Source organism: Dermacentor albipictus, chromosome 3 (genome assembly GCF_038994185.2).
Source record: "Dermacentor albipictus isolate Rhodes 1998 colony chromosome 3, USDA_Dalb.pri_finalv2, whole genome shotgun sequence".
NCBI lineage: Eukaryota > Metazoa > Arthropoda > Arachnida > Ixodida > Ixodidae > Dermacentor > Dermacentor albipictus.
Window position 1 is genome coordinate 60,234,553 of NC_091823.1, and position 18,291 is coordinate 60,252,843.

The 18,291-nt window shown below is 48.2% G+C and overlaps 1 protein-coding gene across 3 annotated transcripts in view; it reads right to left on the minus strand.

Annotated features, from left to right (window-relative positions):
• The window catches only part of LOC135898757 (salivary peroxidase/catechol oxidase-like), a 133,794-nt gene that overhangs the window by 34,745 nt on the left and 80,758 nt on the right, over positions 1–18,291 (minus strand). For all 3 annotated transcript variants that reach the window (XM_065427890.1, XM_065427891.2, XM_065427892.2), the window contains exons 4-6: positions 16,737–16,839; positions 15,205–15,422; positions 9,149–9,319 (exon numbers count right to left, since the gene is read on the minus strand). In XM_065427890.1, the coding sequence (XP_065283962.1) occupies positions 9,149–9,319; positions 15,205–15,422; positions 16,737–16,839 (492 nt within the window). The remainder of the gene's footprint in view (positions 1–9,148; positions 9,320–15,204; positions 15,423–16,736; positions 16,840–18,291) is intronic.

An 18,291-nucleotide genomic window follows, 5' to 3' on the forward strand; every position in this document is an offset into this window, starting at 1 on the left:
GTGCACCTCCTGGAGGGCATATCTCGAACCGATATCTCTGTGAAGAGCAGCCGTCTTCGTTGCCGCTTGAAGAAAGTCCCTACAGCTGCGGCATCGCGAACTATCCGGGTCCATGATTGAGCAACGTTCATCATCCTTGGCATGTGCACTACCCGAATAACTGTTGATAGTGTAATGAGGAAGAACGCCTGGACGTAAGCAGCAGGATTGCCAACAGCATCGCGTGCCGCCGACGCTTGCGCTTGGAGACTGCTAGGTGAAGCGTTCCACCCGTCATCGGCCCGTCGTCTAATAAACCTCCTTTATTACTGCTGGAGGTGCGGGGTACCCTTTCAACTCTGCCATCCTGGAACTCCGCACTATACCGCTACCTTCCGCCATGCCAGCCACCGACCAGCAAACGCTGCAGTCGCCGCCTGTTCTCTGCGCTGGTTCTATTCACCAGCGGGATCCTACCATCTTAGCGGGACCGACGACAACGACGTTGAAAATTGGCTCGACCATGCTTACCAATGTCGTTTTCTATCTCGCGGACGTGGCCAATCTGTGATTCAAAAACAGTGAGGCGGATTTCCGAACGTAGCGTACGTTCAAGGCGGCTTTTACAGAGGTATTTAACCGCTCCACCGTCCGCAAACTTCGAGCCGGGCAGCGTTTGCGCACACGTGCATTGGACACGGGTGAAACATTCACCAATTACATAGAGGACGTTCTCGATCAATGTAATACCTTCCCCGTGACAGCCTTTAGGGGTAACATGAATGAATGAATGAATGTTAACGCGTCAATGCCACCATGTCGGAAGCGGACCTGATTACGCACATCATGAAAGGAATTGATAATCATGCCTTCGAAATGCTACTGACCAAGAACCCGAACACTGTTGCTCACGGTATCACCCTCTGTCAGAGCTTCGACGATCTACGCAAACAGCGAGCTTTGACGAGACCTCCTCCTACAATCGATGCGTCGATCTCCAGCCTGGTCATTGCTTCCGACCAAGCGTCGCTGATCGCGCAGATCAAGGCCTTTGTCCGCGAAGAAGTCGCACGACAGCTGTCCCTGGTACCTTTCACCTAGGTGCCTGTTAGTCCTTTGCCATCTGCTCTGCGTAACGTCGTTCAAGGAGAAGTCGCTGACGCACTACCGGTTACTCCCCAGCAGCCGCTTAGGGCCGCTCCGCTAACTTATGCTGCGGTAGGTGCCAGGCCACGCCAAGAGCCGACACGGCCCTTTCAGCCGCCCGGCAGGAGGGCCGGCCCTCCTGTTGCCAACCCGTAGCGCACGCACGACAATCGGCATATATTCTTTGCATGTCGCAAGGTTCTGCCGCCGGGTGTAAACAATCGACAATGATCTCCGGGCGCTTCATTATCCGGTCGACTGCAATGCATACTACACTTCATCAGACACATCGTCATCTCGCACTCTGACTGATCGTCCTTTTTTCGACCCTCGCCGCTCGTCATCCCCACGTCGCCGGTTGCTTTCACCGATGCGTAGGCGGCCTGGCAAGAACTGCGCAAGTTTCGAGATGCCGAAGTCCTCGTTCCTTACCTGCTAATGTTATTGACTTGTTTGTCGAAGGCATCGGTACAGTCGCTCTTGTTGATACCTACGCAGCTGTTCCTGTTGTGGATGCCAGATTTTGCCGATCATTACGTAAGGCAACAACGCCTCTTTCTGGATTGTCACTTCAAACTGCTGGTGCTCGACCCGTCGAACCCGTACAGCCCCTACAGCCTGTACAGCCCGTGTCCTGATTCAAGACGTTATTTACACTATAGAATTTGTAGTGCTCTAATCGTGCTCCCACGCAATTATCCTAGGATGGGATTTTCTCTCTTCCCACAACGCTATAATCGATTGCACTGGCGCTGAGGTTGAATGCACTCAGCTCAGTGACCTCACGTTCATTGATCCTCATTCTTGTCGTAACTTTGTCGTCCAGGAACACCCCAATATACCGCCGTGTTCGTCAGCACTTGTACCAGTTTCACGTGGTGCTATCTACGATGGAATGGTCTTCTTCACGCCGTCCGACCTCATCGTTGCCCGAAAAGCCCTTCCTTTGCACTTTGCTACTCTTGACCTCGCCGCCGGTTTCAGCACAATGCCCGTTTATAACACGCTTTCATCTCCGCTCACGTCCCTTCGTCACGAATGCCTTGGCCACGTCGAGACCATCGATTCTATGCAGATTGTATCCGTCCCCGACGAGGCGTCCCCTACGGCCGTCCTTGACCTGGGGCCCTATAACATAAAACTATTCCAAATGTCTCCTGACGTCAAATTTGCGCAACTGCTAACGTAAGCATTGCGTGGTGAGCCGCAGGGTTGTTTGAACAGACCAATCCAACGCTCTTCTTGTTCATAGAAAGTCACTTTTGTTTGCTTGAAAAACGAATAACATTGCCTACACTGAGCGCTTGTCTTATTTAATTGGCTCAGGAGAGGTGAGGATCACGCTCAAGCGGAGAGGGATTCGATGGGGCCGAGCCAGTGCACTGAAAATCAATAACCGGATTAACAGGGTGATGCCAGCGCCGGCGATTAGACCGCTTTCCCTTATTTAGCTTGATGTGGCCGGTAAAAAATCGCGGCGGCATGCAACGAAAGGTTAAGAATACTGCTAGAACAGATCCTCAGCAAGGAAGAGTTGGCAGAGCGAGGTCATAAACGTGCTGAAAATGCTCGATAACCTTACACGGCCACGCAAGAAGTTTTATTGTATGCAAATAAACCCATGCTCTCCGGCAGGTACGAGTAGCCAGTGCCTGGGCGATTGGCGGCAGCCATCCTTTATTCCTTTCGGAACGGGGCAGCCTGCCGCTATTCAGAAAGAAAATTCAGTTTTGTTTGGCATATTAGCGCATCTTTAACGTGTACACGTCACTTTGAAGTCGTGAGCATTTGTGGTTTTGCAACGCCGCGTGACAGACAGAGGAAGCGGGTGCAGCCGGAAAACTTTTGGCCAATAGCCGAGGTCTAATGGTGAAAAAGCGTCGAATCAGAAATAACTGATTTTCTTTTGTTCAGTCCAGTCATGCGTAATCAGTGCGCACGCATCAAGTCAGATGGGGAGCTGTTGCGGTTTTCGTGACGTCGCGTGACAGACAGGCGAAGTGGGGGTGGTTCAAAAAGTTTTTGACCAATCGCGGAGGGCTGATTGCAGAATTGGAATAGAAAAGTTTGGAATAGCTTGACGTTATAGCGCCCCTGATCGCCCTCTCTACTCCTGATCCAACATCTAAAGATGTCTTCAGCCCATTCATCGCTGAGGATCTGGCACCCTCGCAGCGACCCCAGCTTCTTACCAATCTTCAGCACTTGCGAACTTCTTGCGACGTCACACGAGCATTCCTAGGCAGCAGATAAACAGTCGAGCGCCACATAAAAAAATTAATTATGGGGTTTTACGTGCCAAAACCACTTTCTGATTATGATGCACACCATAGTGGAGGACTCCGGAAGTTTCGACCACCTGGGGTTCTTTAACGTGCACCTAAATCTAAGTACACGGGTGCTTTCGCATTTAGCCCCCATCGAAATGCGGCCGCCGTAGCCGGAATTCAATCTCGCGACCTTGTGCTCAGCAGCCTAACACCATAGCCACTGAGGTACCACGGCGGGTGAGCGACACATAGACACTGGCTCCCATTCACCGCTGCGACAAGGTCTGTATCGCGTATTCGCTGCGGAACATCGCATCATTGGCGACCAGGTCAACGACGTGCTCACTTGAGGCCTGATTAAACCTTCAGAGTGCCCATGGGCTTCTCCTATGGTTCCATACCCTTCTGTGTAGATTTATGGCGTTTAAACAATATCACGTTGAAAGATGCTTACCCATTGCGCCGCATTGATGATACTCTGGACTGCTTACAAGGAGCTGAGTTCTTCTCTTAATTAGACTTGCGGTGAGGCTACTGGCAGGTCCCGATGGCCGAGGCCAATTGCCCAAAAACTGCTTTTGTTACACCAGATGGCCTATATGAGTTGACCGTCGTGCCTTTAGGACTTTGAAACGCACCTGCTACATTCGAAAGGATGATCGATAACGTTTTGTGCGGCCTTAAATGGAAGCTGTATCTATGTTACGTTGACGACATCGTGGTATTCGCCCCTGATTTCGCAACACACCCTTGCGCCATCAGCACGTGTTGAGTTCCTTAACCAACGCCGGTCCGCAGCTTAATCTCAAGAAATGTCGCTTTGCCGCACGCAAATTGACGATCCTCGGCCACGTTGTACCCAAGGATGGCATTCTTCGGGATGGCGGGAAATTGCAGGCCGTCTCTACATTTCCTAAGCCCACTACAGTGAAAGAACTTAGCAGTTTCATTGGTTTGTGCTCTTCTTTCCGGCACTTCATTCGGAATTTCGCGTCGATACTATGACCCCTCACGCAACTGTTTCGTGACGCCAAAGACCTCTCATCGCGCTTCCCTGCCTGCGACCACGCATTCACCACCTTGCGCCGTATTCTGACGACGTCATTTTGACTCTCAAGCTCCTACTGAAGTACATACCGTCGCATGCAATAAAGAGAAGAACGTCTGGACGTGGGCAGCAGGATTGCCAACAGCATCGCGTGCCACAGATTCTCGAGCTTAGAGACGTGCTCGGTGGTAGTAAACCTCCCTAATACTGGTTTCAACACATCCGTGACTTGAGTTTATTTTGATGACTTGATTTTTGGCCTCCACTTTTTATCGGACGATTCGGCACTGATTGACTGCGCTGCTGGCCTCCTCCAACTCGAGCTGCCTATTCACTGCTGTGCTCTAAAATCAGCTGAGCCTCGTTTATGTTCTGTAGACTTCGTACGGTTGCCGTCTCAAGCCTCCATGCATATGCCTTTCACGTGCTTCCCATCTGTTCCTGACGGTGACATAGTCACCGTCAGGAACAGCCCCTAGGAGTATTAGGAGTCAGGAGAACACTCACTCCTAATGTCAGTGTTCTCCTGCTACTCACAGTTGCCCTTCCACATACCATTGTGACTATCGCCGATAACCGCGTATTTCTTACTTTTTAAATTTTGGTTAAATTACGCAAGTTATACCAAAAGGCATGTCGCTCGGCAACGCTTTGTCCCATCGACGATTCCGCCACCTCCGTATTAGATATTCCGTGCTCATCTGCAGCCATCTACTGTCTGATCAGTTCCGCAGCGTCCGATCCCGGCATATTTTCGAAGATGAGCGCTCAAGACCTGCTTCCCGAACAGGCTACAGACCTTTGTCGCCTCCTGGTGTCTTATCGGGACGTCTTTGACTTTGAGGATCGCCCGCTGGGACGGACTTCCGTTGTGACCCATAAGATTGACACCGCTGATGCTAGTCCTACCCGCCGACGACCTTATCGCGTGTCTCACGCAGTACGCCATGCTATTCAAGCTGGTGCAGACAAGATGATAACCTAAAGCGCAGTTGAGCCCTCTTCGAATCTTTGGGCGTCGCCGGTTGCCTTGGTCGAAAAGAAAGATGGCAGCTGGAGATATTGTGTCGACTACTGTCAACTGAACTAGGTCTCGAAAAAAGGATGTGTAGCCTCTCCCGTGGATTGATGACGCTATCGACTGCCTTCACGGATCGAAATATTTCTCTTCAATCGACCTCTGAACCGGTTATTGGCAGATTTCGGTTGATGAACTCGACCTTGAGAAAGCGGCTTTTGTTAGACCGGACGGCCTTTACCATGTTCAGATTATGCCTTTCGTACTTTGTAACGCCCCATCAACTTTCGAACGAATGATGGACTCTCTCCTTCAGGGCTGTAAGTGATCCACCTGCTTATGTTATCGGGACGATGTCATCGTATTTCTCCTTATGTTTGACAGCCACTTCAGTCGCTTGGTCGCTATTCTCGAAGTCTTCAGGGAGGCTGGCCCTCAATTTAAATCATCTAAGTGTCATTTTGGACACCACGAAGTGAAAGTTCATGGCCATTTGCGGATATTGCCCGGCCACTGACTGATCTTCTCAAGATGGACACAGCTAGAGTTCTTTTGGAGCCGGGAACAAGCCGACGCCTTCGACAACCTCATCTGTTTGTTAGCAACGCCTCCGATATTAGGCCACTTTGATCCATCTGCACCAACAGACGTACGCACGGACGCCAGTGGCCATGGCATGGGTGCTGCCCTTGCCCAACAGCAAAATGCAGTCAAGCGCGTCTTCGCCCACGGCAGTCGCCTCTTGTCCCCTTCGGAGCGCAATTTTTCTATCACCGAGCGTGAGCGCCTCGCTCTGGGGTGGGCAGTGGCTAAATTTCCCCCTTACTTGTTTGGTCGCCCATCTTCTGTCATTATGGAGCACCATGACCTGTGCTAGCTATCGTCATTGAAAGACCAGGCTGGCCGCCTTGGTCGCTGGGCACTCAGACTTCGGGAGTATTTTTTCGTTCTGATGCAAAACTCCGGCAGCCTTCATCTGGACGCCGACTGCTTGTCTCGTCATCCCGTCGATCCTCCTGACAATGACTAAGAGGACGCCGACACTCGCCTTCTGGCCATTTCTGACTGTCGCGACGTCGTTACTGAGCAGCGAAAGGATGACTCTCTCCGGTCCATCATTGAGCGGTTGACTTCAGGACAATCACTTCGCTCTACCAGTATGTTTGTGCTCCATGACAACATTCTTCATCGACGCAATGTCAGCGCTGATGGACAAGATTTACTGCTAGTTGTCTCTCGTAATCTCCGTTCTACTGTTCTTGCCTAGTTCCCTGACACACCCACTGCCGGACACCTTGGCACCTCCGCACTTACGACAGAGTTCGACGTGGCTTCTCCTCGCCAGACCTTTACCGCTCTGTGCAACGTTGCGTTGTGGCTTGCGACCCCTGTCAGCCTCGAAAGAGGTTATGTGCGCAACCTGCTGGCCACCTTCATCCAGTCGATAGTCCAATCGAGCCTTTCTTCTGTGTCGGCAAGGGCCTTTTCGGCCCCTTCCACACACCCATAAAAGGAAATAAGTGGATAGCCGTTGCCACATACTATGCGACGTGCCATGCCATTACACGTGTCCTGCCCACCAGCTGTGCTACAGATGTAGCAGACTTTTTACTTCAAGACGTGATTCTTCACCATGGCGCGCCAATGCAGGTGCTGACAGATCGTGGCCGCTACTTCCTCTCCCAAGTTGTCGAAGGCATACTTCGTTCCGGCTCCACCAAACACAAGCTCGCAACCGCATATCATCCACTAACGAACGAACTGACTGAACGACTGAATCACATCCTTACAGAAATGCTGTCTACGTAGGTTTCAGAAGACCATCGCGATTAGGACAGCACTTGGCCCTACGTGACATCTGCGTACAATTCGTCATGTCATGATACCACGGGTTTCTCCCCTTTCCACCTCTTGTTTGGTCGCCATGCCACTGCCTTTCGACAGCCTGCGACCTTCGGTGTCGCGACATACGACGGAATACGCCAATGACGCTACTGGTGGGGCTCGTATGGCTCGTGAGATTGCCTGTGATCGACCTACAGTGGCCCAGGCGTCACAAAAGACTCGCTGCTACAGTTGCCCTCACCCGGAAATCTCGTTCTGTTGTGGACTCCAAGTCGTCATGTCGGCCTGTCCAAAAAACTGCTGTCACGCTGTTCCGGGCCCTACCGGGTATTCCGATGATTGAGTGATATAAACTACGAAATCACCTCTGTTGAAGACACGCCATCGTCATTCCAGCTACGCACTGACATCGTCCAAGTGTCCCGCTTAAAGTAATGTTAGTAAAGTAAAGTCATACTGTTCATCTAGTTGGCTATCATTCTAAAAAGCGCCAAAACGGGGTTCTAGCCCAGGGGCTTATGTTACAGTGCATTTGGACAGGATCGTGCGCGCAAGAGGGAGACGAAGAGGAAGTGGTAGACTGTCTCCTGGAACTGTCAGCTTTGTACCAGCCGGCGCAATTATCACACACTTTTCTTCATATATATAGTTGTAAATATATTTGTGCATCGGGCTACCTCTTCCTAACCCACAGAAAGAAGGGGAGCTTCGTAGACAGCGATTGTCACGCTTGACTCGAGCTGGCGCGTCAAACGACCCTGGCTGTTACCGGTGTCCATGAGGAAAGGCCGTTGAACACCCTTTTCCATGAGTTTCTTGCTCCTATTGGTGCGTGACATCCACAGTGAACCAACAAGCAACACTCGATCCACCAAATGTGTCTAGCCTTGCTGGCGCCGCAGTTCTACCCGAGGGGGGCACATTGTTAGCTTCACGAAACGATTCGTCGCAGTGGGGCAGGAGAGGCTAGAAGGTCCGTACCACCACTGGCCGATCACAACAGTGTGTGTATATGTAGTTGTGTGTATGCGTGTGCGTATGTAAAAGAAAATAAACAACGTCCTAGGACCCAAAAAATCCACAGTACACAATCTTATGGACACGTGAACATACAGATATTAAAGGCGAAGTCCTGCCACACTAAGTTGTTACATACGCATATGAAGACTCACAAACACACACACAAGGCAGCGATGTATTCTGCCATCTGCTCGTAAACAGACAGATGAGGCATACACACTGATGATACAACCCACACACATACATGCGATTGTGAAAAGTCAGCTTCAGCGGAGAATAGAAATGAGTAAAGCACATAATATACAAGCGCTCATAAATAGAAATACTGGAAGCCAGTTGTAGTTACATTGCGCTACTATTCAGTGCGGCATCAAGTACCGTTTAGTGCTGCTCTGTAATTGTCAAAGCATAGATAACTCGGTGACCTTAGAATATCTAAATCACTAAATCTAGTGAATAACTGTGGTATGGAACAAGGAAGGTCGCTGAAGTTAACACTTCAACAAGGCGGCGTGTCTTCACCAGGCCAGCAACTGTTTTTTTTTTCTTTTTGCGGTGGTTGCGGTCTTGATGCTTTTCCATGTCCCTAAATTTTGTCCCACAGACAAGTTTCATAGCACTTAGGTTAATAGAGCTTGGCTGGAGCTAGTAGGATTTCGCTAACGCATCACTCCAACTTGAAATAGAATTGCTGTGAACAAGAGCTGCATAAAATTCAAGACAATCCTTGCACAAATTACGTGAAAGATTTTTCTTTCATTCATTTGCCCCTCCGACTTTTGGGGCATCGCCCGGTTGCGCCGAGTACAAGCCCTCACTCACCTCTTGGCGGCGCTGCAAGTGTGAGGTCGTGGTCGATGAACTGTCCCCAGGACATGACGAGGATCGATAGCTGCCTGTTTGGGTGGTCGAAATCACGATGAATGAAGCTGCTGATGGCACGAGCCTTGGGCAGTTGCCCACCATTTGCCGCCAACCGGGGTCCCTGTACACCTGCGCCAAACATAAGCGTGAATGCTAGAACATTTGTGTCATAATTCTGTAGTATAAAACGGTGACATTGTAAATTGCCTTTGGAGTTATGTTGACATGGCTGAAGCAAAACCGTAAAGTCGAACGTTTATAGGCTTTCTCAGAAAGCCACTATTATCCTCAGAGAGATTTCATCCACCCTTCTGAAGTTGCGGGGGAGGATACGGGGACAATGGGGAATAAGGACATGTGTGTCGCGTCAGAGAGTGCGTTTTTGGGGAGGCTAGGAACTTGGTATATGAGTCTGGCACAAGAGTAATGCACGTTATTCGTGCCGTAGTGTGCTTTGCTATCTTCGATGGCATTCAAGTTGTCATAGCTGTGTCCTTGTATCCAGTACAGCTGAGAAAAAAATTACGCTGTTATGTACAAGAACCTAATGAATGGTAAATTTCGTTTACTGCTAAAGTGTGCTTATTAGCAATCACTGACGAATACGTTTATTTTTGCAGGCATGTCAATGAACCGTTGGCACAGGACCTTGTGATATCTAAGGCTTTTCCTCTAACAAGCAGACCGTGCCTTGGCTTTGGCATCGGACTCGCCCTAGATCGTGACACGGATGTCACGTTAATTAATGCTTTGATTAGCGTGATCCACATTTCTGACAGAAAACAAACACGACTTGGTCGCCACTGTCACTTTCATTTACGCTAAACAAAAAACAAGCTTACTAGAGAAATGAGAACATCGCGGTTACCTTCTTTGATCTCTAATATGTCACCGCTGATACCGGTTTCGTTTGATCCGTTGTAGACGCATGAAAGCGGCTGCATGTTAGAAGGGTTTCACGCTTGCAATCTGTTCTTCAGTCATTTCAAATTAATAAATTATTTGGGAGAAGAGCGATTTTCTTTAGGCAAGGCTAGGTCAGCGCTTACGGAATGTTCCTTTGGCTAAATTGCCATTTGTGGGCCTGAGCTATGGCATTGTGCGTACACTTGAAATTGTGACAGCTCAAGAGAATAGAATGTTGACCCATAGAATCGTAAATGATAATTTCGCAGGTACAGATAAGTTTTTTGTCCAGGCATTGTCGCTTAGTTTCGCTCATGTAAAGTGGGGTTAAGGTAAGCGGAGCATAATGACTTTGCCGCTAACTGCCCTAAAAGCCAGGATTCCTGTCAGAAGTCCCGAAGCTACTGAGGTCATAAGGTACACTGTCCGTTTTCAAGGCACATCTAACACGTATACGTCCACCACGATACGAAGAATAGATTGGACTGTCTTTAAATCCCACATTGAGGACGCTTGTCACAAAGGCCTCTCTTGTGGACTTCAACAAGCTATCAAGGAAACGGCACAGACAGCCACGCGCACACTCACGTGTTCTCCAAGGTATTCTGAATTCGACCTGGAATTGGAGCGGCTTCGTGCGATTCGCCGTCGTGCCGAAAGAAGATATCGACGCACTAAGTCAATTCAGGATCTAAGAACAGCCAGGCGAATGCAAAAGAAGATACAACGCCGCATGGACAAACTAGAGGCTCAGAGGGGGTCGAAATTTTGTGCGTCGCTAGATCCCCGCAAACCGCTATCTCAAATATGGAGAACTGTGCGTGGTCTACGTTCTGTTCCGGAACAGCGTTTCCCGTTTAAGGCCCTAGCACTATTCCAGCGCCGACAAGACATTGATGTGGCGGAAGACTTCTGTGCTATGGTTGCGGGCCAGCCAACTCGTACAGGTTCGCTTACATTGAACCGTATTCCAGATTCACGAGATTCACGCATGGATCTGCTTTTCACGACACAAGAGCTTGACGCGGCGCTCGCCCTATGTAACCGGTCGTCGTCGCCTGGTCCGGATGGCATATCTTACCGCATGCTATGTCACCTTGGTGAACGGGCACGAAGAACACTCCTTAATATCTATAACGAGTCGTGGCAGGAGGGCAACGTTCCCCAAGATTGGAAGATCAGCCGCCTGGTACCGCTTCTTAAGCCTGGCAAGTCTCCCTTAGAGATTACTTCATACCGACCAATTGCGCTGGCAAGTTGCGTTGGGAATGTAATGGAGCGAATGATCCTCGCCAGACTTGAGTGGTACCTTGAACACTACGAAATCTATCCGGACGCCATGGCTGGTTTTCGACGTCACCGATGTTCTATCGACAACGTTATCGATCTGGTAACCTATGTTCAACACCAAAAGACGTGTAAGAGGTTATCTGTCGCAATGTTCTTAGGCATAAAGGGAGCCTACGACAACGTTCTTCATGACGCCATACTTGAAGCATTGGAATCGGTGGGCCTAGGCGGTCCATTATATCGTTGGACTCGCAGTTATTTACATAGGCGGTCTCTCTTTCTTAACACTGAAGCTGGCCCAACCTCGCAATACTATACGCACCATGGAGTTCCACAAGGCGGTGTCTTGAGTCCCACACTTTTCAACCTTGTACTCATTGGTCTCGTGGAACGACTTCCGAGCACAGTTAAAATATCAATGTATGCCGATGACATCTGCGTCTGGGCATCTGGTGTGACACGGCCGCAAGTACGCGCCAGGCTTCAAAAAGCTGCCATGTCAACATCGGCACACTTAAATGAACAAGGCCTCAAGATCTCGCCAGAAAAATGCGCATTGGTCGCGTTTAGCCGAAAGCCAATGAGATCATACGATGTCTCTATCGACGGTCAAAGCATACCTTATGTCAGGACGCACCGATTCTTAGGCGTAATAATTGATCGTGACCTCTGCTGGAGTCCTCATGTGGCCTACCTAAAGAAGCGCCTGACAGATATCTCTAATGTGTTTAAGTTTCTTGGAGGAAATGTCTGGGGTACTTCAGTACATGCAATGATGCAGCTGTACAGGACGCTCTTTCTTGGGTACTTGCGATACAGCTTGCCTGTGCTGACCAACACCTGCAGAAGTAATTTCCGCACACTCGAAAGCGTCCAAGCCCAGGCACTTAGAGTGTGTCTTGGATTGCCGCGGTGTTCGTCAACGGCTGAAACAATTGCCATTGCACACGATTTCCCAGCCAAGACCCATATAGTCATGGAAGCGCTCAGAGCACACGTAAGACACCTTGCTCGAGCCCCTGCCCATCATCTAGCCTCACTGCCAGAGGATCGACCACGTGCTTCCTTTTGCGAAACAGTCCTGCCTTATCGTCCATACCTTCCATCAGGTTATACAGCTCCAGCGAAAGTTCCGTTTCCACCATGGTGCTTGGCTAGAGCAAATGTTCGACTAATGGTACCAGGAATACGAACAAAGGCCCAACTCTCGTCTCCAGCACTCAAGCAGCTTTCACTGCTCTTGCTGTATGAGACTTACAACGAGCATCATCATCTTTATACTGACGCTTCAACCACGGTGAATGGGTCTGCAGGATCGGTGATCTTTCCTGCAAAACCTTCCACAATTAAGATTCGACTATCTCACCAGACTACATCGACTGCCGCGGAGCTTGCTGCTATTCGTTGTGCACTTCGTGTAATTTCTGAAGAACTACCCAGGAAATGGAGCGTGTTCACACTCACTGGCTGCTCTTCATTGTTTGGTTTCTGCCCTACGCCGAGGACCCCACGAACAACTAGTTATGGAAATCAGACTGCTGCTTCACCACCTCGTCGAGCAAGGACACGACATCACGTTGCAGTGGATTCCAAGCCACTGTGGCATAATGGGCAAAGAACTTGCCGGCGCAGCAGCACGATCTGCACACGAGGAGGGCTTACAAGACTCCATTCCATTCTCAAGAACAGACGCTGCAACGAAAATTCGTGTGCTTGCAAATGAAGCCATCAAAACTTTATGGAACACACCCAGCCTAAAGCATACACGTCTACACCGACTGGACCCATCCCTTCGACTTCGACCACCGCCTGGACTCTCTCGACTCGAAACAGCAGTACTTTGCCGACTGTGGCTTGGTGTCGCCTATACAAGATCCTTCGCCTTCCGAGTCGGTATGGATGACAGCGCGGCTTGCAGACACTGCGGCGGCGAAGAGACTATCGAACACGTGCTTTGCCACTGTCCTCGATACAGCGCGCACCGGCTGTTACTAGCGACCGCGTTGGCGCGCCTTGACGACAGGCCACTTTCAGAACAGTCAGTTTTGGAATGCCGACGTGAACTGTCGTCGCAGCAAAAGTCGGTCAAGGCTCTGTTGACTTTTCTACGTGACAGTGGCCTATTAGAAAGACTCTAATGACCCCATTTCGTCTCTTCTCATATTTTTTTTCTCATGCTTTCATTTTTGTCACGCTCTTCTTTCCGTCTTTATTTCCCCTTTCCCTTCCCCCAGTGCAGGGTAGCAAACCGGACGTTTTAAGTCTGGTTAACCTCCCTGCCTTCCTTTCATTTGCATCTCTCTCTTCAAGGCACATTACTTTATGCGTCCTTAAATTATGTGACATAAAGCATGAACATTTTATTGCATTCTGCAATGTGACATCGAGAGAAGAAACTTCGGTCCCTGGAAGTGACCTCCGGGAATACTCTTCATTGAACCGTCTCAGCTCGAGGCAACTGTCCTATGATGCAGATAGTGAAACGCTTTCGCTTAGGTATGTTCTGTTAGTGGAACCAGAACAATATGGATGGGCTAATACAGCTAAACAGCGGGTCATTCATATAATGTTTCGTTTAATGTTAAGCGTATGTTATCGAGCACATGAGTGGTTCAACGCATCCGGAATCCTTCGGACTCTCATGCACACATTTCACATCCTACAGGTGGATCAGCTTGTGTATGTGGTGTTCCGTCGACAATAAACTAAATGTGCGTTATCCTTACATTTATTTTGCATGTGGCTATGTACAACACAGTTGTTTAAAGCTCCGGGATAACCATTGTTCACAGCGCACGGCGTTGCTGACAAAAACGACAACAAAAGACATGCGGAAGAACTTTTTTTTAAAATCGCATGAAACATATAGCGTAATTCAACATGTTCAGGTTCATTACCTGAATAGGCGGATATTAAACTGTGCGAGAAATCGCATTATCCAGCTGGTTGAGTAAACATACTCTTATTCATTTTCTTATTGCTCACTCCATGGTACATGTTCGAACTGCTAAATTGAAAACTCTCAGTAGTGAAGTCATGTGAGCTTTTCGAGACACCTGTCGACACAATCTACTAAAAAAAATGTGCTTGCGTTACAGTTAAGATCATCGCGAACTGCCTGACGCAGGTTTTCGCATATTCTTAGCTGGAATGTGAATGTGTTTCGCTGCACACTTTAATAAGGCCAGATATTTCGGAAGTGGTGCTAGTCATAAGCGCTATAAAAATACGACTCTGCCTCTGGTCGGCATCAATTTGAAAAGCACACGTGTACTAAAGTAAATAACGGAAAATTTTAATCAGTGAAAAATTGTATTTACCTAGCAAGACATTTAGATTTTTGTGCAGCTAACATTCGTCTCTTGCGTAAATGCATCTGACCAGGCGGATACTAGATACACGCCTTGCACACTTTGTTGCGGCGGTCCTCACGACCCAACTCCAAGGAGCCAGGATTACGCCAGCCTGGTGAACCCCTTATGACAATAGTCAAGAGAGGAGAACTTGTAACAATAAATACGTTTGAACAACAGGCGGGACAACGTTATTTGTCACACGCAAGCCTTGATTATGTTTCAACTAACAATAAATTATGTTTGAACTAACAATAAAAAAAAACCGGCGGTATGCCGAAGGAAATAACTTCAATAAGATGCAATGGTAGACCGCTGACTTCTATACATTTTGCGCTGTGTGTTGCAATTATACACTATGGGAAGCGACAGAGGAGCCACAGTGGTTATCTGCAGCTTGGGTGGTCTCCTCAACAAGCGTCTTGAACAAGACTGACACGGAGGTCGCGGGAGTGGCTGGCTCACCGTCGCTGTAAAGGGGCGGCAGAAAGCGCACGAAGGGAGTGTTAGTGACTCCCCAGGACGGATGTTTGATGTTGTTGCAGCGGCCATCCATGCTTCGGTACCGCTCCACGGTGCAGGGCACGGGCTTGACGTGGGCCGGGCATAGGTCGTAGAGCTCCGTTTTTGATGTGTCGATCAGCGGCAGGCCATTCATAATCTCGTCGTGCGTCATGCGGAACCTGCGGCAGTGTCGGCAGACGCTCTTTGAATGGCAGGAATGGCAGTAATGTTCGTTATTTTACTGTGCGTGAAAAGAAACACCAAATCCAGACTAATCGCTGAGCGCTGTCCACTTGCAATTATGTACAGAACTTGGCAAGAACCTAGCAAACAATATACCGACCCCAAACACATGCAAAAGATATAAAAACGACACTATCAGAGAATCTTCAAATATAATTCTTACCAATAGCGCGAAAAAAGCTTTGCCGTGTAGCCTAGTGGCACAATGCACCTAGTCATAACACATGGGCACTCTTTGTGTGAGGACGAAACGTGCAGTGTGTGGACTTAGTACGCATTAAGTGAGTCGATGAAGAAGGCCCGCAGCCGTAATTTTTTTATCAATGAAGCGCTCAAGGTTACTAACGAAGAGGGGCAAGAAAACATTAGCCACAATAGCTCAATGGCTGTGGAGTTCTTCTGCTGAGCACAAGGTCATAGGTTCGATTTCCAACCGGCGCAGCTGCATCGCAGTCAAAATGCAATACAAACGTTCGTATACTCATCGCTGAAATTCTCCAGATGGCAAAAATAATTCGGAGCCCTACTACAGCGTTTGTTATATCTTATTGTTGCTTCAGGACGTGAAACCCCTTAGGCCAATAAAACACGCACACGCACGCACACACACACAGACACACACAAAGAAAAAAGAGTGCAAAGCTTTTGTAGTCAAAGATGGTCTGTGGGGAAGCCAAGTGAAGTTGTTTGACGTGCATTCCATGCAACCAATATTCGCTGGCTATAGACGTAAATTACTGTAATCTGAGGTACTTGTTCTGTATCTCTTGGCACTGCTGCGGAGCTATCATATTTACGCAAACATGGTCGCAGGTGTTACCAAATAGGCTGACAATTAAGCAGATTAGAATGCTTACGAACTTTACCCCAGACACGTTCTTTAACTCTCTATATTCATGAGCACTCCGTGAGTAAGTGTAGCTGAATGCGAGTAAAGAGAAGATTATTACTGCTCTTAGAAAGACCAAGTCCGGAAGAAACTGCGATCCGCATCTCTTAAAACTTCATGCACCCTATCCTACACAATATCAAGCTAGATACCCGTGGTGTGTAGGTAGGCCGACCCTTTCCCACGTTTCGTGTACATGCGCGGGCGACCAAGACCAGTGGAGCCTTGGACTGAAGCAGCCACCCATCGCTCTTTGACCCCTTTCCCCACTCCCTATCTTAATAAAGGTTACTATTACTGCACTCAAACAGTGTAACACGGTTTACAGCTTGCGATGTTATAATAATAACAAGAAACTTACTGTGTTGCCAAGATTTTGGTGACAAGCAGCGTAAGTTCGGCTGTAGGCGCAATGTCCTTGGGCTCTGGCAGGGGGTCGTTAGCCGCATATGGGTGTATATAATCTGAAAAGTATAAGAAGCAATTGTGTTTTTTCACACACCAGCGCTACCTATGCTGCCTCAAGTGTTTGTACTTTTTTCGAATGACGTAAATATTATTTATGAACTCAAAGTTTTCTAACTTATTCAGTGCGTGTACAACTATTAAAGATACAGCAAATAATTTGCCCATTTAAGTGAAGTGCTCGACTAAGACATATCGGCTTAGGCGGTGCATCATCGGGAAGTGACATTGTCACAAGCACCGCAGTATTCGCCTGTTTGGTTCATTTATTCTGCAGAAGTGTCGCAATTCTCAATATTTTGTTTTGTTTTTACATCGATTTATTTCTACAGACTTCTTCTGTCAACTAAGTTGCCTCATATTCCTTGTTTTATTTGAATAAAATTATATTGTACAGCGTTGGGCTGCGTATACAATAACTACGCCCCCTATAAACCCCTACTCGAGGAAACCAGCTACATTTTTTTTCCTTGTTCGCGGACATGCATAAGTAAAAGCAACAAAAGAGAGGCTAGTATGGAAATGACATCATTTAGCGCCCATTTTGCAACTCGCAAGGCCCCGCTGTTATCCTCATTTTCCCCTTGCGAGGACAAATTATCTGGTCCTTTTCGTGCTACAACGGTTAGGAACGCCCGGAAACTTAGTAGGAGAAAGAAAGCCAAGCGAATGCAACAAAACTGCGAACGAACACTAAAAATAGCAACTGGCTCGAACAGGCCACCGTCTTGCGCGCAAAGAGTGTTTTTCTTATGTTTCCTTTTGGCAAACTTCTTTGTAACGACTGTCAACAACACAGTGGCGTACATTATCCAGCTAGGAAGGGTGGCATGAATACAATGCGTTTCTCTCTATAGCAGAGAGAGACAAGTACTTTATAACAGCGTTCCTGATTGTACAAGTGAAGCCCACAGCCCTTTATCCGGAGCTCTGCCGTTGCCAACAAAGGAAAATGCGCTAAGCACGACCTTCGAAGGCAACTTTTCTGAAAAAGTAATAACTTCCGTAGCGGCGCGAACAATAAATGCACAGTTGCAATATCTGACCTTGTGGCTAATGTTATATCAGCTTCAAAAAATATCATTAAATTTGCTAATATTCTGTGTAAACGGGCTTTATAAATAATTCATCGTTGTTGCAAGTGAATCAATTTTAACGTATTTTTTAGTCGAATTAGGTTCATTACGCAATTGAAGACAGAAACCAGTGACCTTCATCCTCATTCTGATGGACGTGCTAATTAGATGCTTCTTTAGATTGAGTGTTCTTCTGAGAAGCCATTTCCGGTTCCAGCCCGTAGGTACGCGGTGTCGTTCGCACTGCACCCTTCAACGTCACACTCCATGAAAGCACGCGGTGCACCTGTTCGCGATACAAAGCGAATATAAAAAATACTTAATGTGTGATGTGTCGAGGCACTGACTCGTTAAGATAACCTTACGAAAAAATTT